Source organism: Taudactylus pleione, unplaced genomic scaffold (assembly GCF_031769625.1).
Source record: "Taudactylus pleione unplaced genomic scaffold, aTauple2 ptg001597l, whole genome shotgun sequence".
Classification (NCBI taxonomy): domain Eukaryota; kingdom Metazoa; phylum Chordata; class Amphibia; order Anura; family Myobatrachidae; genus Taudactylus; species Taudactylus pleione.
The window spans coordinates 87,846-108,107 of NW_028285994.1; the positions used below are offsets into that span (position 1 = coordinate 87,846).

The window sequence follows — 20,262 nt, forward strand, 5'->3', positions numbered from 1 at the left end:
TGGATGGCTGTCAGTGAGTAGCCAATAAATGGATGGCTGCCAGTGAGTAGCCAATAAATGGATGGCTGTCAGTGATAGACAAAAAATGGACAGCTAGCTGTCAGTGATAGATAATAAATGGATAGCTGTCAGTGAGTAGTAATAAATGGATAGCTGTCAGTGAGTAGTAATAAATGGATAGCTGTCAGTGAGTAGCCAATAAATGGATAGCTGTCAGTGAGTAGTAATAAATGGATGTCTGTCAGTGAGTAGTAATAAATGGATGTCTGTCAGTGAGTAGTAATAAATGGATGGCTGTCAGTGAGTAGTAATAAATGGATAGCTGTCAGTGAGTAGCCAATAAATGGATAGCTGTCAGTGAGTAGTAATAAATGGATGTCTGTCAGTGAGTAGTAATAAATGGATGTCTGTCAGTGAGTAGTAATAAATGGATGGCTGTCAGTGAGTAGTAATAAATGGATGGCTGTCAGTGAGTAGTAATAAATGGATGGCTGTCAGTGAGTAGTAATAAATGGATGGCTGTCATGAGTAGTAATAAATGGATAGCTGTCAGTGATAGACAATAAATGGATAGCTGTCAGTGATAGACAATAAATGGACGGCTGTCAGTGAGTAGACAATAAATGGATAGCTGTCAGTGATAGACAATAAATGGATAGCTGTCAGTGATAGACAATAAATGGATAGCTGTCAGTGATATATAATAAATGGATAGCTGTCAGTGAGTAGTAATAAATGGATAGCTGTCAGTGAGTAGATAATAAATGGATAGCTGTCAGTGAGTAGATAATAAATGGATAGCTGTCAGTGAGTAGTAATAAATGGATGGCTGTCAATGATAGACAATAAATGGATGGCTGCCAGTGAGTAGACAATAAATGGATGGCTGTCAGTGAGTAGACAATAAATGGATGACTGTCAGTGAGTAGCCAATAAATGGATAGCTGTCAGTGATAGACAATATATGGATGGCTGCCAGTGAGTAGACAATAAATGGATGGCTGCCAGTGAGTAGCCAATAAATGGATAGCTGTCAGTGATAGACAATAAATGGATGGCTGTCAGTGAGTAGACAATAAATGGATAGCTGTCTGTGAGTAGCCAATAAATGGACGGCTGTCAGTGAGTAGCCAATAAATGGATAGCTGTCAGTGAGTAGTAATAAATGGATAGCTGTCAGTGAGTAGATAATAAATGGATGGCTGTCAGTGAGTAGCCAATAAATGGATGGCTGCCAGTGAGTAGCCAATAAATGGATGGCTGTCAGTGATAGACAAAAAATGGATGGCTGTCAGTGAGTAGTAATAAATGGATAGCTGTCAGTGAGTAGTAATAAATGGATAGCTGTCAGTGAGTAGCCAATAAATGGATAGCTGTCAGTGAGTAGTAATAAATGGATGTCTGTCAGTGAGTAGTAATAAATGGATGTCTGTCAGTGAGTAGATAATAAATGGATGTCTGTCAGTGAGTAGTAATAAATGGATGTCTGTCAGTGAGTAGTAATAAATGGATGGCTGTCAGTGAGTAGTAATAAATGGATGGCTGTCAGTGAGTAGTAATAAATGGATGGCTGTCAGTGAGTAGTAATAAATGGATGGCTGTCATTGAGTAGTAATAAATGGATAGCTGTCAGTGATAGACAATAAATGGATAGCTGTCAGTGATAGACAATAAATGGACGGCTGTCAGTGAGTAGACAATAAATGGATAGCTGTCAGTGATAGACAATAAATGGATAGCTGTCAGTGATAGACAATAAATGGATAGCTGTCAGTGATATATAATAAATGGATAGCTGTCAGTGAGTAGTAATAAATGGATAGCTGTCAGTGAGTAGATAATAAATGGATAGCTTTCAGTGAGTACACAATAAATGGATAGCTGTCAGTGAGTACACAATAAATGGATGGCTGTCAGTGAGTAGTAATAAATGGATGGCTGTCAGTGAGTAGTAATAAATGGATGGCTGTCAGTGAGTAGCAATAAATGGATAGCTGTCAGTGATAGACAATAAATGGATGGCTGTCAGTGTGTAGACAATAAATGGATAGCTGTCTGTGAGTAGCCAATAAATGGACGGCTGTCAGTGAGTAGCCAATAAATGGATAGCTGTCAGTGAGTAGTAATAAATGGATAGCTGTCAGTGAGTAGATAATAAATGGATGGCTGTCAGTGAGTAGCCAATAAATGGATGGCTGCCAGTGAGTAGCCAATAAATGGATGGCTGTCAGTGATAGACAAAAAATGGACAGCTAGCTGTCAGTGATAGATAATAAATGGATAGCTGTCAGTGAGTAGTAATAAATGGATAGCTGTCAGTGAGTAGTAATAAATGGATAGCTGTCAGTGAGTAGCCAATAAATGGATAGCTGTCAGTGAGTAGTAATAAATGGATGTCTGTCAGTGAGTAGTAATAAATGGATGTCTGTCAGTGAGTAGTAATAAATGGATGGCTGTCAGTGAGTAGTAATAAATGGATAGCTGTCAGTGAGTAGCCAATAAATGGATAGCTGTCAGTGAGTAGTAATAAATGGATGTCTGTCAGTGAGTAGTAATAAATGGATGTCTGTCAGTGAGTAGTAATAAATGGATGGCTGTCAGTGAGTAGTAATAAATGGATGGCTGTCAGTGAGTAGTAATAAATGGATGGCTGTCAGTGAGTAGTAATAAATGGATGGCTGTCATGAGTAGTAATAAATGGATAGCTGTCAGTGATAGACAATAAATGGATAGCTGTCAGTGATAGACAATAAATGGACGGCTGTCAGTGAGTAGACAATAAATGGATAGCTGTCAGTGATAGACAATAAATGGATAGCTGTCAGTGATAGACAATAAATGGATAGCTGTCAGTGATATATAATAAATGGATAGCTGTCAGTGAGTAGTAATAAATGGATAGCTGTCAGTGAGTAGATAATAAATGGATAGCTGTCAGTGAGTAGATAATAAATGGATAGCTGTCAGTGAGTAGTAATAAATGGATGGCTGTCAATGATAGACAATAAATGGATGGCTGCCAGTGAGTAGACAATAAATGGATGGCTGTCAGTGAGTAGACAATAAATGGATGACTGTCAGTGAGTAGCCAATAAATGGATAGCTGTCAGTGATAGACAATATATGGATGGCTGCCAGTGAGTAGACAATAAATGGATGGCTGCTAGTGAGTAGCCAATAAATGGATAGCTGTCAGTGATAGACAATAAATGGATGGCTGTCAGTGAGTAGACAATAAATGGATAGCTGTCTGTGAGTAGCCAATAAATGGACGGCTGTCAGTGAGTAGCCAATAAATGGATAGCTGTCAGTGAGTAGTAATAAATGGATAGCTGTCAGTGAGTAGATAATAAATGGATGGCTGTCAGTGAGTAGCCAATAAATGGATGGCTGCCAGTGAGTAGCCAATAAATGGATGGCTGTCAGTGATAGACAAAAAATGGATGGCTGTCAGTGAGTAGTAATAAATGGATAGCTGTCAGTGAGTAGTAATAAATGGATAGCTGTCAGTGAGTAGCCAATAAATGGATAGCTGTCAGTGAGTAGTAATAAATGGATGTCTGTCAGTGAGTAGTAATAAATGGATGGCTGTCAGTGAGTAGTAATAAATGGATAGCTGTCAGTGAGTAGCCAATAAATGGATAGCTGTCAGTGAGTAGTAATAAATGGATGTCTGTCAGTGAGTAGATAATAAATGGATGTCTGTCAGTGAGTAGTAATAAATGGATGTCTGTCAGTGAGTAGTAATAAATGGATGGCTGTCAGTGAGTAGTAATAAATGGATGGCTGTCAGTGAGTAGTAATAAATGGATGGCTGTCAGTGAGTAGTAATAAATGGATGGCTGTCATTGAGTAGTAATAAATGGATAGCTGTCAGTGATAGACAATAAATGGATAGCTGTCAGTGATAGACAATAAATGGACGGCTGTCAGTGAGTAGACAATAAATGGATAGCTGTCAGTGATAGACAATAAATGGATAGCTGTCAGTGATAGACAATAAATGGATAGCTGTCAGTGATATATAATAAATGGATAGCTGTCAGTGAGTAGTAATAAATGGATAGCTGTCAGTGAGTAGATAATAAATGGATAGCTTTCAGTGAGTACACAATAAATGGATAGCTGTCAGTGAGTACACAATAAATGGATGGCTGTCAGTGAGTAGTAATAAATGGATGGCTGTCAGTGAGTAGTAATAAATGGATGGCTGTCAGTGAGTAGTAATAAATGGATGGCTGTCAGTGAGTAGTAATAAATGGATGGCTGTCAGTGATAGACAATAAATGGATGGTTGTCAGTGAGTAGCCAATAAATGGATAGTTGTCAGTGAGTGCCCTTTCAGAGTGCAGTTAATGCCTGTGACTGGAATCTGGATGTATCACAGTAGTCCATTGAAGTATGTTCCATGATAGATGCATTACAGTCAAAAATGTTTTTACTGAGGCAGATACAGGACTATGAAAAGTTCTTGGTAAACATGACCTCAGACTTGGGTGGGGTTTGATTTTCTCTCTGCTGTCAACTGCTTCTTAAACAATAGCTTACACCATAGATGCCTACACTACCGATTCCTGCGGGAGACTCACGGTTTAATAAAGAGTCTCTCGCTACCCCAGAAAATTGAGTAAAACTCCCGGATTCCCCACTTGCCCTGTCGGGAATCTGGACTGCACTTGCGCAAGGTGAAGGGGACAGGGTCTGGATGACAGAAAGTGGCCACGGGACGACATCTCCCACCATCACCCCCTAAGGCTGCGTCTGTCAATCTCACTCTGCAGGCAGACGCAGCCCTGACAGCTCCTCCCCATCAGTTCTGCTCGGGCGCCTCCTCCAGTCACACAGCAGCGGCAGCCGGAGAATGGGGGCAGGCAGCCGGGGACTCCCAGCAAGGCATGCGCACCATTTCAAACCCCTCTCTTCCTCCACCCACGGCGGATGACTCCGCTTGGTTGGGATGGCTGCACTTCCTGCAGGTGAGTGATGCCGCTTGGTTGGGATGGCTGCACTTCCAGCAGGTGAATGATGCCGCTTGGTTGGGATGGCTGCACTTCCAGCAGGTGGGTGATGCCACTTGGTTGGGATGGCTGCACTTCCAGCAGGTGGGTGATGCCGCTTGGTTGGGATGGCTGCACTTCCAGCAGGTGGGTGATGCCGCTTGGTTGGGATGGCTGCACTTCCAGCAGGTGGGTGATGCCGCTTGGTTGGGATGGCTGCACTTCCAGCAGGTGGGTGATGCCGCTTGGTTGGGATGGCTGCACTTCCAGCAGGTGGGTGATGCCGCTTGGTTGGGATGGCTGCACTTCCAGCAGGTGGGTGATGCCGCTTGGTTGGGATGGCTGCACCTCCAGCAGGTGGGTGATGCCGCTTGGTTGGGATGGCTGCACTTCCAGCAGGTGGGTGATGCCGCTTGGTTGGGATGGCTGCACTTCCAGCAGGTGGGTGATGCCGCTTGTTTGGGATGGCTGCACTTCCAGCAGGTGGGTGATGCTTGCTCAGCAGTCTGCAGGATCTATGAAATTAGGGTGCGTTATGTGACAGCTGGCCCTGCTCTCATTGGCTGCCAGTATATGGGTGTGTAGTCGGGGGACAGCTGCTAGCTGGATTGGTGAGGGCGTGTTCAGTGGGAAGTGGGTGTGTTTCACACCATAGTGGAAAATTAAAGAAAAATGTACTGTGACTGTCATTGTCATATAGTCAAGTCTGTGCTGTGCTATAGCAAAGTAATGCCTGTAATGTGCTATAGTCATGTCCCCAGTCATGTATGTAGTGTCCTATAGTCATGTAGGTCTCAGCTAATAGGAATATATATGCCCATAGGTTGAGCTAGACATGCCCTTTGGGTGGAGTGGACCACGCCCCCTTAATGCCGCGCCTCCCTGCGCACGGCGCATTCTACTGCCATCTGCAATCTCCCTGAAACTGTTCTGCAAAAGTAGGCAAGTATATCACAGTGTCAGATAGGTGAGGAGTCATGTGATATAGATATGGCACAGTGTCAGATAGGTGAGGAGTCATGTGATATAGATATGGCACAGTGTCAGATAGGTGAGGAGTCATGTGATATAGATATGGCACAGTGTCAGATAGGTGAGGAGTCATGTGATATAGATATGTCACAGTGTCAGATAGGTGAGGATCATGTGATATAGATATGGCACAGTGTCAGATAGGTGAGGAGTCATGTGATATAGATATGTCACAGTGTCAGATAGGTGAGGAGTCATGTGATATAGATATGACGCAGTGTCAGATAGGTGAGGAGTCATGTGATATAGATATGGCGCAGTGTCAGATAGGTGAGGAGTCATGTGATATAGATATGATGCAGTGTCAGATAGGTGAGGAGTCATGTGATATAGATATGGCACAGTGTCAGATAGGTGAGGAGTCATGTGATATAGATATGACGCAGTGTCAGATAGGTGAGGAGTCATGTGATACAGATATGGCACAGTGTCAGATAGGTGAGGAGTCATGTGATATAGATATGGCACAGTGTCAGATAGGTGAGGATCATTTGATATAGATATGGCACAGTGTTAGGTGAGGAATCATGTGATATAGATATGATGCAGTGTCAGATAGGTGAGGAGTCATGTGATATAGATATGGCACAGTGTCAGATAGGTGAGGATCATTTGATATAGATATGGCACAGTGTTAGGTGAGGAATCATGTGATATAGATATGATGCAGTGTCAGATAGGTGAGGAGTCATGTGATATAGATATGGCACAGTGTCAGATAGGTGAGGAGTCATGTGATATAGATATGACGCAGTGTCAGATAGGTGAGGAGTCATGTGATATAGATATGGCACAGTGTCAGATAGGTGAGGAGTCATGTGATATAGATATGGCACAGTGTCAGATAGGTGAGGAGCCATGTGATATAGATATGGTGCAGTGTCAGATAGGTGAGGAGTCATGTGATATAGATATGACGCAGTGTCAGATAGGTGAGGAGTCATGTGATATAGATATGACGCAGTGTCAGATAGGTGAGGAGTCATGTGATATAGATATGGCACAGTGTCAGATAGGTGAGGAGTCATGTGATATAGATATGGCACAGTGTCAGATAGGTGAGGAGTCATGTGATATAGATATGGCATAGTGTCAGATAGGTGAGGAGTCATGTGACATAGTTATGTCTCAGTGTCAGATAGGTGAGGAGTCATGTGATATAGATATGTCACAGTGTCAGATAGGTGAGGAGTCATGTGATATAGATATGACGCAGTGTCAGATAGGTGAGGAGTCATGTGATATAGATATGACGCAGTGTCAGATAGGTGAGGATCATGTGATATAGATATGGCACAGTGTCAGATAGGTGAGGAGTCATGTGATATAGATATGGCACAGTGTCAGATAGGTGAGGAGTCATGTGATATAGATATGACGCAGTGTCAGATAGGGTTCGTGTGATACCATTATGGTGCAGTGGAAGATAGGTATGGAATAATGTTATTGCTGTGCAGTATATTGTCATCATGTAATATTAATCACATTGGCTATAGGTTACACATCATTAAGTGACAAACTGGTTGTCTTATTGCACCTTCTCCTTCAGAGCCTATTCGCTGTGAGAAGCCCTGTCAGAGCGGGGGCAGATGTGTAGGGTACAACCTCTGCCACTGCCCTGCCGGATTCCTGGGGCCCCAATGTGAATCAGGTGAGTGTGAGACGTGAGGAGCGTCTGTCATTGTACCTGCTGATGTCATGTATGGGGTATATGGTGATTAGCCTGCCTCAGGGGCATGTACGGTGTATATGGTGATTAGCTTGCCTCAGGGGCATGTACGGGGTATACGGTGATTAGCCGGCCTCGGGGCATGTACGGGGTATATGGTGATTAGCCGGCCTCGGGGCATGTACAGGGTATATGGTGATTAGCCGGCCTCGGGGCATGTACGGGGTATATGGTGATTAGCCGGCCTCGGGGCATGTACGGGGTATATGGTGATTAGCCCCCCTCTGGGGCATGTACGGGGTATATGGTGATTAGCCTGCCTCAGGGCATGTACTGGGTACATGGTGATTAGCCGGCCTCAGGGGCATGTACGGGGTATATGGTGATTAGCCGGCCTCAGGGGCATGTCGAGGTATATGGTGATTAGCCTGCCTCAGGGGCATGTACGGGGTACACGGTGATTAGCCTGCCTCTGAGGCATGTACGGGGTACTTGGTGATTAGCCGGCCTCAGGGGCATGTATGGGGTATATGGTGATTAGCCTGCCTCAGGGGCATGTACGGGGTATATTTTGATTAGTCGGCCTCGGGAGCATGTACGGGGTATATGGTGATTAGCCGGCCTCGGGGGCATGTACGGGGTATATGGTGATTAGCCGGCCTCGGGGGCATGTACGGGGTACATGGTGATTATCCGGCCTCGGGGGCATGTATGGGGTACATGGTGATTAGTCAGGCTCGGGGGCATGTACAGGGTATATGGTGGTTTGCCGGCCTCGGGGGCATGTACGGGGTACATGGTGATTAGCCGGCCTCGGGGGCATGTACAGTGTATATGGTGATTAGCCGGCCTCGGGGGCATGTACGGGCTATATGATGATTAGCCGGCCTCAGGGGCATGTACAGGGTATATGGTGATTAGCCAGCCTCAGGGGCTTGTATGGGGTATATGGTGATTAGCCTGCCTCGGGGGCATGTATGGGGTACATGGTGATTAGCCTGTCTCGGGGGCATGTATGGGGTACATGGTGATTAGCCTGCCTCGGGGGCATGTATGGGGTACATGGTGATTAGCCTGCCTCGGGGGCATGTACGGGCAGGGCCGGTTTTCCCATTACGCATGGTACGCAGCTGAGTAGGGTGCCACATAGTGAAGGGCGCCTCAGCTGCGTACCATGTGGGCTGCGGGCAGACTGTGGGCTTCATTCAGAGTTGGTCGAAGCGGCCGCACGGTCGTACGCAGCCGATGTTCGCTAAACTGCGCATGCGTACAGGTCGCAATGCGCGTGCGCAAACTAGCCGCTACGATCAGAAATTTCTCTCTCCTTGAACACCACCAGGTCGGTAGTTTGAGTGACAGGATGAGGCGTTTGTGGGTGGTAACAGGGGAAGGTGCTTGAAAACGGGGGAGTGGTGATCCGAACGCAGGCGTGCCTCATTATGCGAACAACGTTTTCAGGGAGTGCATAATTAACAAAGTAGTGTCATGGCACACGTGACAGGGGAATTTTCACACTGACATGATCGTAGAGCTTAAGAGAGGGTATGGTCAACCTTTAGCTCTACGACCAGTTCCGATGGCTTTCGATGCTCGCGATTAATCCTTATGTAGCCGGAGATGACGTGCTATGCGTACGAGATGTGGGCGTATTTTTAGCGATCCAACCGCATCCACCCCTTTGTCGGCCAGCTAACGATCCGACCTTAGGGACACAACATGCGTGTGCATCATTTGCGTATCCGGCCCCTTTTTCTGTACAACCGTGCGGCTGCTTCGACCGACTCTGAATGAGGTCCTGTGTCTCTGTGACACAGACTGCACCGCATGTGTAGCGCTGACCAGACGGAGTTCGGTCAGCACTACACAGCACAAACACACAGCCGCCGGCGCCGGCAGCTGTGTGTTTGCTTTAGCAGCTGATGAGAGTCAGAAAGACTCTCATCGGCTGCTGCTCCCACTACCGAAGCCGGGCATCTTCTGGCATCCGCAGTGGGTAATGGGAGTGACGTCATGACGTCTCTCCCATTATGCAAAGCGGCCCGGAGGACGGAGGAGCTGATAACGGTGGCGGGAGCAGGAGCAGGGTTTCAGGTAAGTGTTTTTTTTTTTTTTTTTTAGGACGTCTCTACTGCGGGGGGGATTACTACTGGGAGCACTACAAAGGGGGGGCTACTACTGGGGGCACTACAAGGGGGGGCTACTACTGGGGGCACTACAAGGGGGGGATTACTACTGCGAGCACTACAAGGGGGGGACTACTATTGGGGGCACTGCATAGGGGGGAAACTCCACTGGGGGACTACTACAAGGGGGGAACTACTACTGGGGGCACTATATAAAAGGCAATACTGGGGGTATTGCATAGGGGGGAACTACAACTTTGGCCACTGTTCAAAAGGGCACTGCATAAAGGGTACCACTAGTGCAGTGCATGTACCACAACATCACACTGCATGTGATGACTACTACTGGGGGCACTGTACAGGGGTGACCACTACTGGGGGCACTGTAAAAGGGGCACTGCATAGGGGGGGCGCCAAAAAATATACTCGCTTACCAAAAAATTTGAGCTAGGGCCGCCCCTATGTACGGGGTATATGGTGATTAGCCTCAGGTGCACTTGCTCTATAACATTTCTTCCATCTGTGATTGTGTTGGACCTTCTGAATATTTGGAGGACTAAATAATACACAAAGCTCATTATCATATTATCGTCAGACTCCTGAGTGTGTGAAAGGCTTGTGTACTATGGGCCTAGTTATCATTAAATATTTGTGGCATATTGCCTGAAACCACTAATTTTTGGGGGATACCTGCAAATATTAATTATCACCTGTGATATCTTGGGGGTAATTAGCTCGGCAGAGGGTGGATTGGTGCAGTGTTTAGGTGCTTAATGAGGGTCCACACACAGCTTTCAAGTAAATAAATGATGTTTTACTTCCCAGCATGGAAAGTCAGGAAACAAACAGAAAATAATAAATAACCTAGCCCCTATTTAGGGCGTCTAACTCACTTCTTGAACCCTCTCTATAAGGGTGCAGCTAATCTGCCAACAAAGTCTCAGCCTGCTTCTATGCAGGTCTATCGCCGGCTCCAGCCTGGCTTGGCTGCCACAGCTATACAAACACAGTCAGTTTCTATGCCTTCCCTGTATCCTCCAGGTATACAGTAAGCCCTGGCTTCCTCAGCCTGCAGCCAAGCTGCTTCAATGTCACACAGTCTGAGAATTTTGTGGTTCCCCCCTTGCCTCCTGCAAGGTCCAGACACAGGCCTCCTGGCCCCCAATGGCTCGCTTAGCTTCACTGGGCTCTCTGGCAGCCACAGTCCCACATACTGCAGACTGTCTCCAACAGCAAGCTGACTGGTCTGCCTTCTCATCAGCCCACACCTGAGCTCTCTCCACAAGGCAGCAATTAGGCATCTTCCCACAATGCTTTTCTACTCTGTGTGGGCGGCTTTGTCCTGCCCCACACAGAATCTACTGCTCACCTGCACCACCTCTCGTGATACTGCCACACACCCCAATGTATGAAGGAGCGTCTGAAGCAGATAACTCATGCGGTCTCTTCATTTCCGCAAGCTGCTGATGACCCCATAGGTTTCTAGGGGGATTGCAATGCTGTTGGATTTACCACGTTTGGTCCCTGCAGCTAACGCCACCTGAAATTTACCAAGAGATGGTTCCTCCCCAGCATTGGCTGCCACACATGCGTTGTCTATAGTCCTGACAGAGGAGTAAGAGATCACTGATGCAGTCACCTTACTCTGCATGTGGTATTTCATATTTCGGCTCTAATGTCACATACTGCAATGTGATTTTGGGAGCTAATATTGCACACAGCAAGTTCACCCTCCTGAAGCCCACGCACTGCTTGGGGAGGAACCAGTGGATGCAAAGTGGGGGTCCCGGGATAGTGGACCTCATTCAGAGGTGGTCGTTAGATGCAAGTGGTCGCTCTGAATGAGGGCGGCCGCTTGCATCTTGTAGTGCCGCCTCTTGGTCGATCGCTAAGCTGTGGGTTACCACCCACAGCTCTAGCAACCAACCAGGGTGATGGTTGCGATGGCCTAGACTATCACGACCATCGGGGCTTGCGACGAGACCCTAAGGTTGGGTCTCGGCACTCGCAAGCCCCAGGGAGCTTCCTGCTCTGATCGAGCAGGAAGCTCCCCACTGACATCACTGCCCCCAAACGGCAAGCGTTCCTTTGGGAACGCCTCCGTTTGGCCAGCCACGCCCCCTGCCCGCCTCCCAAACGGGATGAGCTGTCATTCACCATCGACAGCTCGCCCCCTTTGGTGCAAGACCCCTAGCGGCGGAGCACCCGTCGCTAGCCGGGTCTCGCATATGCGCACGTCGGAGCCGGCTCCGACGTGCGCATGCCCAGTGGGGGAAAATCGACCCGGTTGCGAGCACTCAGCGCTTGCGACCGGTTCTGAATGACCCCCAGTGTCCCGGCATTTACTGCTCACTGGAGTATGAAATCTAAAGTGGAGAAAAGTCAAGAAGAGAGATATAATGTGTGGGGAGAGAGGCTGAGACTGCGTAGAGAGAGGCCCAGACTGTGGGGTGAGAGTTCGAGACTGTGGGCAGAGGGGCCAAGACTTTGGGCAGAGGGAATGAGACTGCGGGGAGAGGGAATGAGGCTGCGGGGAGAGGGAATGAGACTGTTGGCAGAGGGAATGCGACTGTAGGCAGAGGGACTGAGACTGTGGCGAAAGAGGCCGAGACTGTGGGCATCATGAATGAGACTGTGGGCAGCGGGAATAAGACTCTGGGCAGAGGGACTGAGACTGCATAGAGAGAGACTGAGACTTCATAGAGAGAGACCGAGACTGTGGGCAGAGGGGCAGAGACTGTGGGCAGAGGGGCGAAGACTGTGGGTAGAGGGGCCGAGACTGTGGACAGAGAGAATGAGATTATAGGCAGAGGGAATGACACTGTGGGCAGAGGGAATGAGACTATGGGGAGAGGGGCTGAGACTGTGGGCAGAGGGGCTGAGACTGTAGGGAAAGAGGCCAAGACTGTGAGGAGAAGAGAAGACATCAGTGAGTGTGGAGAAGTTCGGGGCAGGCTACTTGGTGGATGGAGGGTGGTCCGGAGAAGATAAGCTGCCATAGAATAGATGTGGATTATACTAATATCAGTTGCTCCTTAATTCTCATGTATATAACCCATGCCCTCTGTGTCTGTTCCAGCTGTGACTGAGCCCTGTGTGCCCCCCTGCCAGCATGGTGCCACCTGTAAACCATACAATAAGTGTGAGTGTGTGACTGGCACCGCAGGACATCGCTGTGAGAAGCTGTAAGTGGGCATTGGTATGTGGGGTACAGGGAAATAAGGTACCTGGCAGGAAGGGGTACAATGGGAGGAATGAGGCATCACAGACAAGATGGAGGAATAGAATAAACATGTTCAGCAAACATTATGAGTAGTGTACCATGTAACCTATGAGTACTATGTAACCTATGAGAACCATGTAACCTATGAAATACTATGTAACCTATGAGTACCATGTAACCTATGAGTACTATGTAAGGTATAAGTACCATGTAACCTATGAAATACTATGTAACCTATGAGTACTATGTAACCTATGAGTACCATGTAACCTATGAGTACTATGTAACCTATGAGTACCATGTAACCTATGAAATACTATGTAACCTATGAGTACTATGTAACCTATGAGAACTATGTAACCTATGAAATACTATGTAACCTATGAGTACTATGTAACCTATGAGTACTATGTAAGCTATAAGTACCATGTAACCTATGAAATACTATGTAACCTATGAGTACTATGTAACCTATGAGTACCATGTAACCTATGAGTACTATGTAACCTATGAGTACCATGTAACCTATGAAATACTATGTAACCTATGAGTACTATGTAACCTATGAGTACTATGTAACCTATGAAATACCATGTAACCTATGAGTACTATGTAACCTATGAGTACCATGTAACCTATGAGTACTATGTAACCTATGAGAACTATGTAACCTATGAAATACTATGTAACCTATGAGTACTATGTAACCTATGAGTACTATGTAAGCTATAAGTATCATGTAACCTATGAGTACCATGTAACAAATGAGTACTATGTAACCTATGAGTACCATGTAACCCAGGGGTTCCCAACCACGGTCCTCAAGGCACACTAACAGTCCAAGTTTTGAGGACAGCCATACTGGAGCACAGTTGACTTAATTAGTACCTCAGTTATTTTGATTTAACCATCTGTGCTCAAACCTGGATGTCACCAAAACCAGGACTGTTAGTGTGCCTTGAGGACCGAGGTTGGGAATCACTGATGTAACCTATGAGAACCATGTAACCTATGAGTAAGTACCATATAACCTATGAGAACCATGTAACCTATGAGTAAGTACCATATAACCTGAGAACCATGTAACCTATGAGTAAGTACCATATAACCTATGAGTACCATGTAACCTATGAGTACTATGTAACCTATGAGTACCATGTAACCTATGAGTACTATGTAAGCTATAAGTACCATGTAACCTATGAGTACCATGTAACAAATGAGTAATATGTAACCTATGAGTACCATGTAACCTATGAGTACTATGTAAGCTAAAAGTACCATGTAACCTATGAAATACTATGTAACCTATGAGTACTATGTAACCTATGAGTACCATGTAACCTATGAGTACTATGTAAGCTATAAGTACCATGTAACCTATGAGTACCATGTAACCTATGAGTACTATGTAAGCTATAAGTATCATGTAACCTATGAGTACCATGTAACAAATGAGTACTATGTAACCTATGAGTACTATGTAACCTATGAGAACCATGTAACCTATGAGTAACATGTAACCTATGAGTACTATGTAAGCTATAAGTACCATGTAACCTATGAGTACTATGTAAGCTATAAGTACCATGTAACCTATGAGTACCATGTAACCTATGAGTACCATGTAACCTATGAGTACTATGTAACCTATGAGTACCATGTAACCTATGAGTACCATGTAACCTATGAGTACTATGTAACCTATGAGTACCATGTAACCTATGAGTACTATGTAAGCTATAAGTACCATGTAACCTATGAGTACCATGTAACAAATGAGTAATATGTAACCTATGAGTACCATGTAACCTATGAGTACCATGTAACCCAGGGGTTCCCAACCATGGTCCTCAAGGCACACTAACAGTCCAAGTTTTGAGGACAGCCATACTGGAGCACAGTTGACTTAATTAGTACCTTGGTTATTTTGATTTAACCATCTGTGCTCAAGCCTGGACGTCACCAAAACCAGGACTGTTAGTGTGCCTTGAGGACCGAGGTTGGGAATCACTGATGTAACCTATGAGAACCATGTAACCTATGAGTAAGTACCATATAACCTATGAGAACCATGTAACTTATGAGTACTATGTAACCTATGAGTACCACATAACCTATGAGAACCATGTAACCTATGAGAACCATGTAATCTATGAGAACCATGTAACCTATAAGTACCATGTAACCTATGAGTACTATGTAACCTATGAGTACCCTGTAACCTATGAGTAAGTACCATGTAACCTATGAGTACTATGTAACCTATGAGTACCATGTAACCTATGAGTACTATGTAACCTATGAGTACCACGTAACCTATGAGAACCATGTAACCTATGAGAACCATGTAACCTATAAGTACCATGTAACCTATGAGTACTATGTAACCTATGAGTAAGTACCATGTAACCTATGAGTACCATGTAACCTATGAGTACTATGTAACCTATGAGTACCATGTAACCTGTGAGAACTATGTAACCTATGAGTACCATGTAACCTATGAGAACTATGTAACCTATGACAACTATGTAACCTATGAGTACCATGTAACCTATGAGAACTATGTAACCTATGAGTAACATGTAACCTTTGAGAACCATGTAACCTATGAGTACCATGTAACCTATGAGAACCATGTAACCTATGAGTACCATGTAACCTATGAGAACCATGTAACCTATGAGTACCATGTAACCTATGAGAACCATGTAACCTATGAGTACTATGTAAGCTATAAGTACCATGTAACCTATGAAATACTATGTAACCTATGAGTACCATGTAACCTATGAGAACCATGTAACCTATGAGTACCATGTAACCTATGAGAACCATGTAACCTATGAGAACCATGTAACCTATGAGTACCATGTAACCTATGAGAACTATGTAACCTATGAGTACCATGTAACCTATGAGTACTATGTAACCTATGAATACCATGTAACCTATGAGAACATGGTGTCACCTTTATAGTCTTGTATTTATGAAGTGCCAAACTATTATACAGCACTGTACATTATTGAGGGCATTATGTACAAAACAATTACTTACAAGACAATGGTGACCCTGCCTATAGGAGCTGTGATGCACATTTATTACAGAGAGTGGCAGAAAAATAATTGTAGCAGTTGGTGGAGACACATATGGGGGTTACAGACTCTGTACATTGATACACGTATAGGGGGTTACAGACTCTGTACATTGATACACGTATGGGGGTTACAGACTCTGTACATTGATACACGTATGGGGGTTACAGACTCTGTACATTGATACACGTATGGGGGTTACAGACTCTGTACATTGATACATGTATGGGGTTACAGACTCAATGTTGCTCTAGGTTCTGGCAGTTGGTGGATACTGTCACTTTGGGCCTGATATAGAGGCGCAGACTATTGCAGCTGTCACTATGGGCCTGATGCAGAGGTGCAGACTATTGCAGCTGTGACTATGTCTTTATGCTAATACTGCAGCCATGAGCAGGGCATATATCTAAAATGGGTGCAAGGTGTGGGGTGCACACAACCCCCTGGGTGCAGGGGTACCCACACCGCACACTCTGCACCTATGTTTAATACCCTATAGAGTTCCATGTCGGCGGTGATGTCTCTGCACAAATCACTGGGAACATGATGTGGACACCATGTCTTGGAGACCTGCTCATTTGCAGTAGACTCTTGAACAGTGACAGATTGTACTCACCTGTGCCGGCCATTAGAGAGGAGGGGTCCCGGGCGGAGGCTGCACACCAGCCCACTCTGCTTTTAGAGCCTGATTCAGAGGTGGACGCTATTGCAATTCACATGCAGACTGAGCGATTGTTTGCCATTGTGCTTGCATATGCATCGCAGTGCGCAAAGGCAGCTGTGCGATCCGGTAGCATTCGCCGTATGAGCCCGCAGACCACGGAGGCCCATTGCGGATTGATTGACAGGAAGTGACCATTTGGGGGTGTTGATGGGGTGTTGTTAAGAAAACGCAGGCGCTCCTGGGTGTTTAAACGCCATTTCATGGGCGTGCATAAATTAGCCACAGCAAGTGCATACGCAGCCCTGCGTGGCAGAAGAGCTCCCTAGGCTGTGGCAGGTCAAAATGGCCACCGATGTCCTTCAATGTTACCGATATTTATGCGTGTTTGCGTTCGCGCATGCAAGTACTAAGGCAGCAGTGGGTGTCTTTATGTTCGGGTGATCTTTGCTAACATTTGCATATTGTCACAGCTGCGAGCATGGGAATGCGCATCTACGTATTACCATTCCCCCTCTGAATCAGGCCCTTAATGCGACGCTGCTTATGAGAGTCCGTGAATACTGTAACTGCTGATGTAGTGTCGTCTTTTTGTAGAACCTGCCCAATTGTTACAATGAAGCTGAGCACAGCCCGAGCGGTGCGCCAGGGCGTGAGAGAGAGTTACGTGGAGCGCTGTGGTCCTCTGGGCGTCCAGCTCTGCACCAAATACCGGTATGTACTGTATGGGTAAAACATGGAGTCTGTCTACAGCTACATGGATTTAACTTATTTTTTAAATAATGTTCTAATAAAAAATTATATATACATTTTTCTTATTACATTACAATATATTATTTATAAATTACATTTGAGCAATGGGCATCGGAACGTGTGACCCTTCCAGCAGTAACTTTACAGCTCAGATTCTACTAATATTATGTTTTCTCCTGGCAGAATCAATCAAGTCCGAGTCTATGTCCAGGCGTACAAAGTGGGCTACAGAATCCAGTGTCCCACCTAGACCTGATTACCAGTGAACAGCGAAGACCCCTGCAGAGCATCACATCCAGGACTGAGTGACTAGCGCTGAGTGTCGGCGAGGAATGATGGACGTTACTCAGATCTTCTTTCTTGTCCTTCTTTAATGACGTTTCCAGACTTCACAGACGCAGAATCCTAGAATTATCCCCACTGTACATTTACCTCTTCTGGCTGTATACATGTATTAGTACTGAGGTCACACATTGCAAACACAGATAAGGGAACACCTCAATATGACAGAGATGAATACAACATACACATACCATGGTGTATAGGATATCTGAAAGTGAATGGCCAGGGCCTGGGGTCTGCTTAGGCCCCCAGAAGCTTTAGGGACTATGGACCTCATTCAGACCCGGTCGCAAGCGCTGAGCGCTCGCAACCGGGGCAATGTTTTGGTCCTGCGCAAGCGCAGTGGCCGCACTGCGCGTGCGCAAGCCCCGGAGCGAGAGGGAAACTCTCTCGCTCCGGAGCTCACTAGAAAAGGGCCGGCTGTCGATGTTGATCGACAACTCGGCCCGTTTTGTAGGCGGGCAGGGGGGGTAGCTACACAAACGGAGGCGTTCCTAACGGAATGCTTGCCGTTTTGTGGGCGGCCGCACTGACGTCAGCAGTGATGTCAGTGGGGATCTTCCTGCTCGATCAGAGCAGGAAGCTCCCTGGGGCTTGCGGCTGCCGAGACCCAACCTTAGGGTATCGTCACAAGCCCCGATGGTCGCGATAGTCTTGACCATCGTGACCATCACCCTGGTCGGTCGCTAAGCTGTGGGTGGTAACCCACAGCTTAGCTAGTGACCAGGAGGCCACACTAAAAAATAGAAGCGACCGCCCTCATTAAGAAAGAGCGAACGCTTCTAGCAACCGCCTCTGAATGTGGGCCTATGATAGTGTGAAATACACTCCTGGCACCAGCTATGACTACAGTGTTCTTCACTTATAAAGTGTCATCAGTGTCACTCTTAGTTATTTTTCTGCTACCCCCCTCATGTAAGACTATCCCTTATCATGGGGCTCGCCCAAAGAGGTCTTTACCATTTGGATGCCCCATGTTTTTGCCACCCCTATGTGTCCCCTGTGCTTGAGAGTATTTTCCTATCTCTATGGTTTCTCTGCAATGGGGGAACCTCTGAAGGAACTGGTCCTCCCTGGGCAGATGGTAACTTCAATCATCAGTCACAATTCAGGAAGGAGATCGCATGGTCCGGAAGCTGCCTGTTTGCATCGGAATATAACCAATGTCGTCATCATGTAGCAGAGTAACAGGAATGATGGTGAAGAGCAAAATGTGAACTTCCCTGATCAAACAATTGTATATTATTAAACTGTATTTGCTAATCTAGTACCATTTGTATAAGTAACATGGTTTCTTTAGATTTAGGGCCATATTCAATTAGAAGCGAAAAGTCCGTTTCGGCGATACTTTTTCACCGATGACGTAATTTTCGCCAATTCCACTTTTCCACGTATTCAATTAGTCGGACTTTTCGCCAGTGCAAAAAGTTTGCGCCTTGTAACCAGCGTGAAAGTTTCGCCTATAAAGACCTGGCGGAAAAAAGTGCAGAATTGGGGTTTTGGGGTGCAATGTTGCGGGAACCACCCTGCACCCTTTGGACACCCCCCCTGATGCTAACTGCGTCAAAAAATACAAAAAAAACCCCACAAAGGACACCCCAAAATAGCACTTTAAAAAAGTGTGCAAAAAAATTCCAAGTCTCTGGGGGGGGTCCCCAAGTATGCCCCAGGTTTTTTTGGTTTTTGCTGAAGGTGCGTTATTTGCGCTCTTTAACACTTCACTTTAGCCAATTAAAAACATGCTTGCACCCATTTCCATGTACCCCAAATGTGATGGGGGGAGTTATTTTCACCAAAAAAATCCTCAAAATGCTATTCTCCACCACTTATGCAACGACGCTATTTAGCACCTATTGAGCCCGTTTAAAAACCCCAAATACCTTCAGCAGGGCAATTCGGGGGTACCCATAGTGATCCCCCTGTCAGAGCATCTTTTGGGGGGCACTTTTTGCTCATTTATTTTTCGCCGGGTCCCATTTTCGCCGATTTGGAATTGAATGCGGGGATAGGTAGGGACGAGCGCAATACTTTTTCGCGTAGAAAAGCGGCGAGGACGGCGAAAAGTCCGGCAATCGACTTTTCACTTCTAATAGAATAGGGCCCTTAGGGCTCTATTTATTAACATTATTTTTACTAAAATAAAGTGATAAAGGCTATTTTGTGTTTTCACACCCTTTTCACATTATTTTAGTTTCACCTGTAGTTATTACAGGGCAATTGGAGTAGAATTAGTAAAATTCTACTCCAACCCCCAGTATCACTTATTTTTAGTAAAGCAGATCGCATTTCCCATAATTGTAATGGGAAATGTGATCTGTGTGCAAGTTACTAAAAATAAATTGTAAAAAAATACCGGGGGAAGCC

General features: G+C 45.7%; 1 protein-coding gene across 1 annotated transcript in view; it reads left to right on the forward strand.

Annotated features, from left to right (window-relative positions):
* Positions 1-19,165, forward strand: part of LOC148442166 (uncharacterized) — a gene marked incomplete at its 5' end in the record, with an annotated part of 101,308 nt that extends 82,143 nt beyond the window's left edge. Inside the window, 4 exons of the mRNA XM_088464130.1 lie at positions 7,579-7,680; positions 12,901-13,006; positions 17,401-17,517; positions 17,740-19,165. Coding sequence (XP_088320256.1) covers positions 7,579-7,680; positions 12,901-13,006; positions 17,401-17,517; positions 17,740-17,806 — 392 coding nt within the window. The remainder of the gene's footprint in view (positions 1-7,578; positions 7,681-12,900; positions 13,007-17,400; positions 17,518-17,739) is intronic.
* Between the last annotated feature and the right edge of the window lie 1,097 nt (positions 19,166-20,262).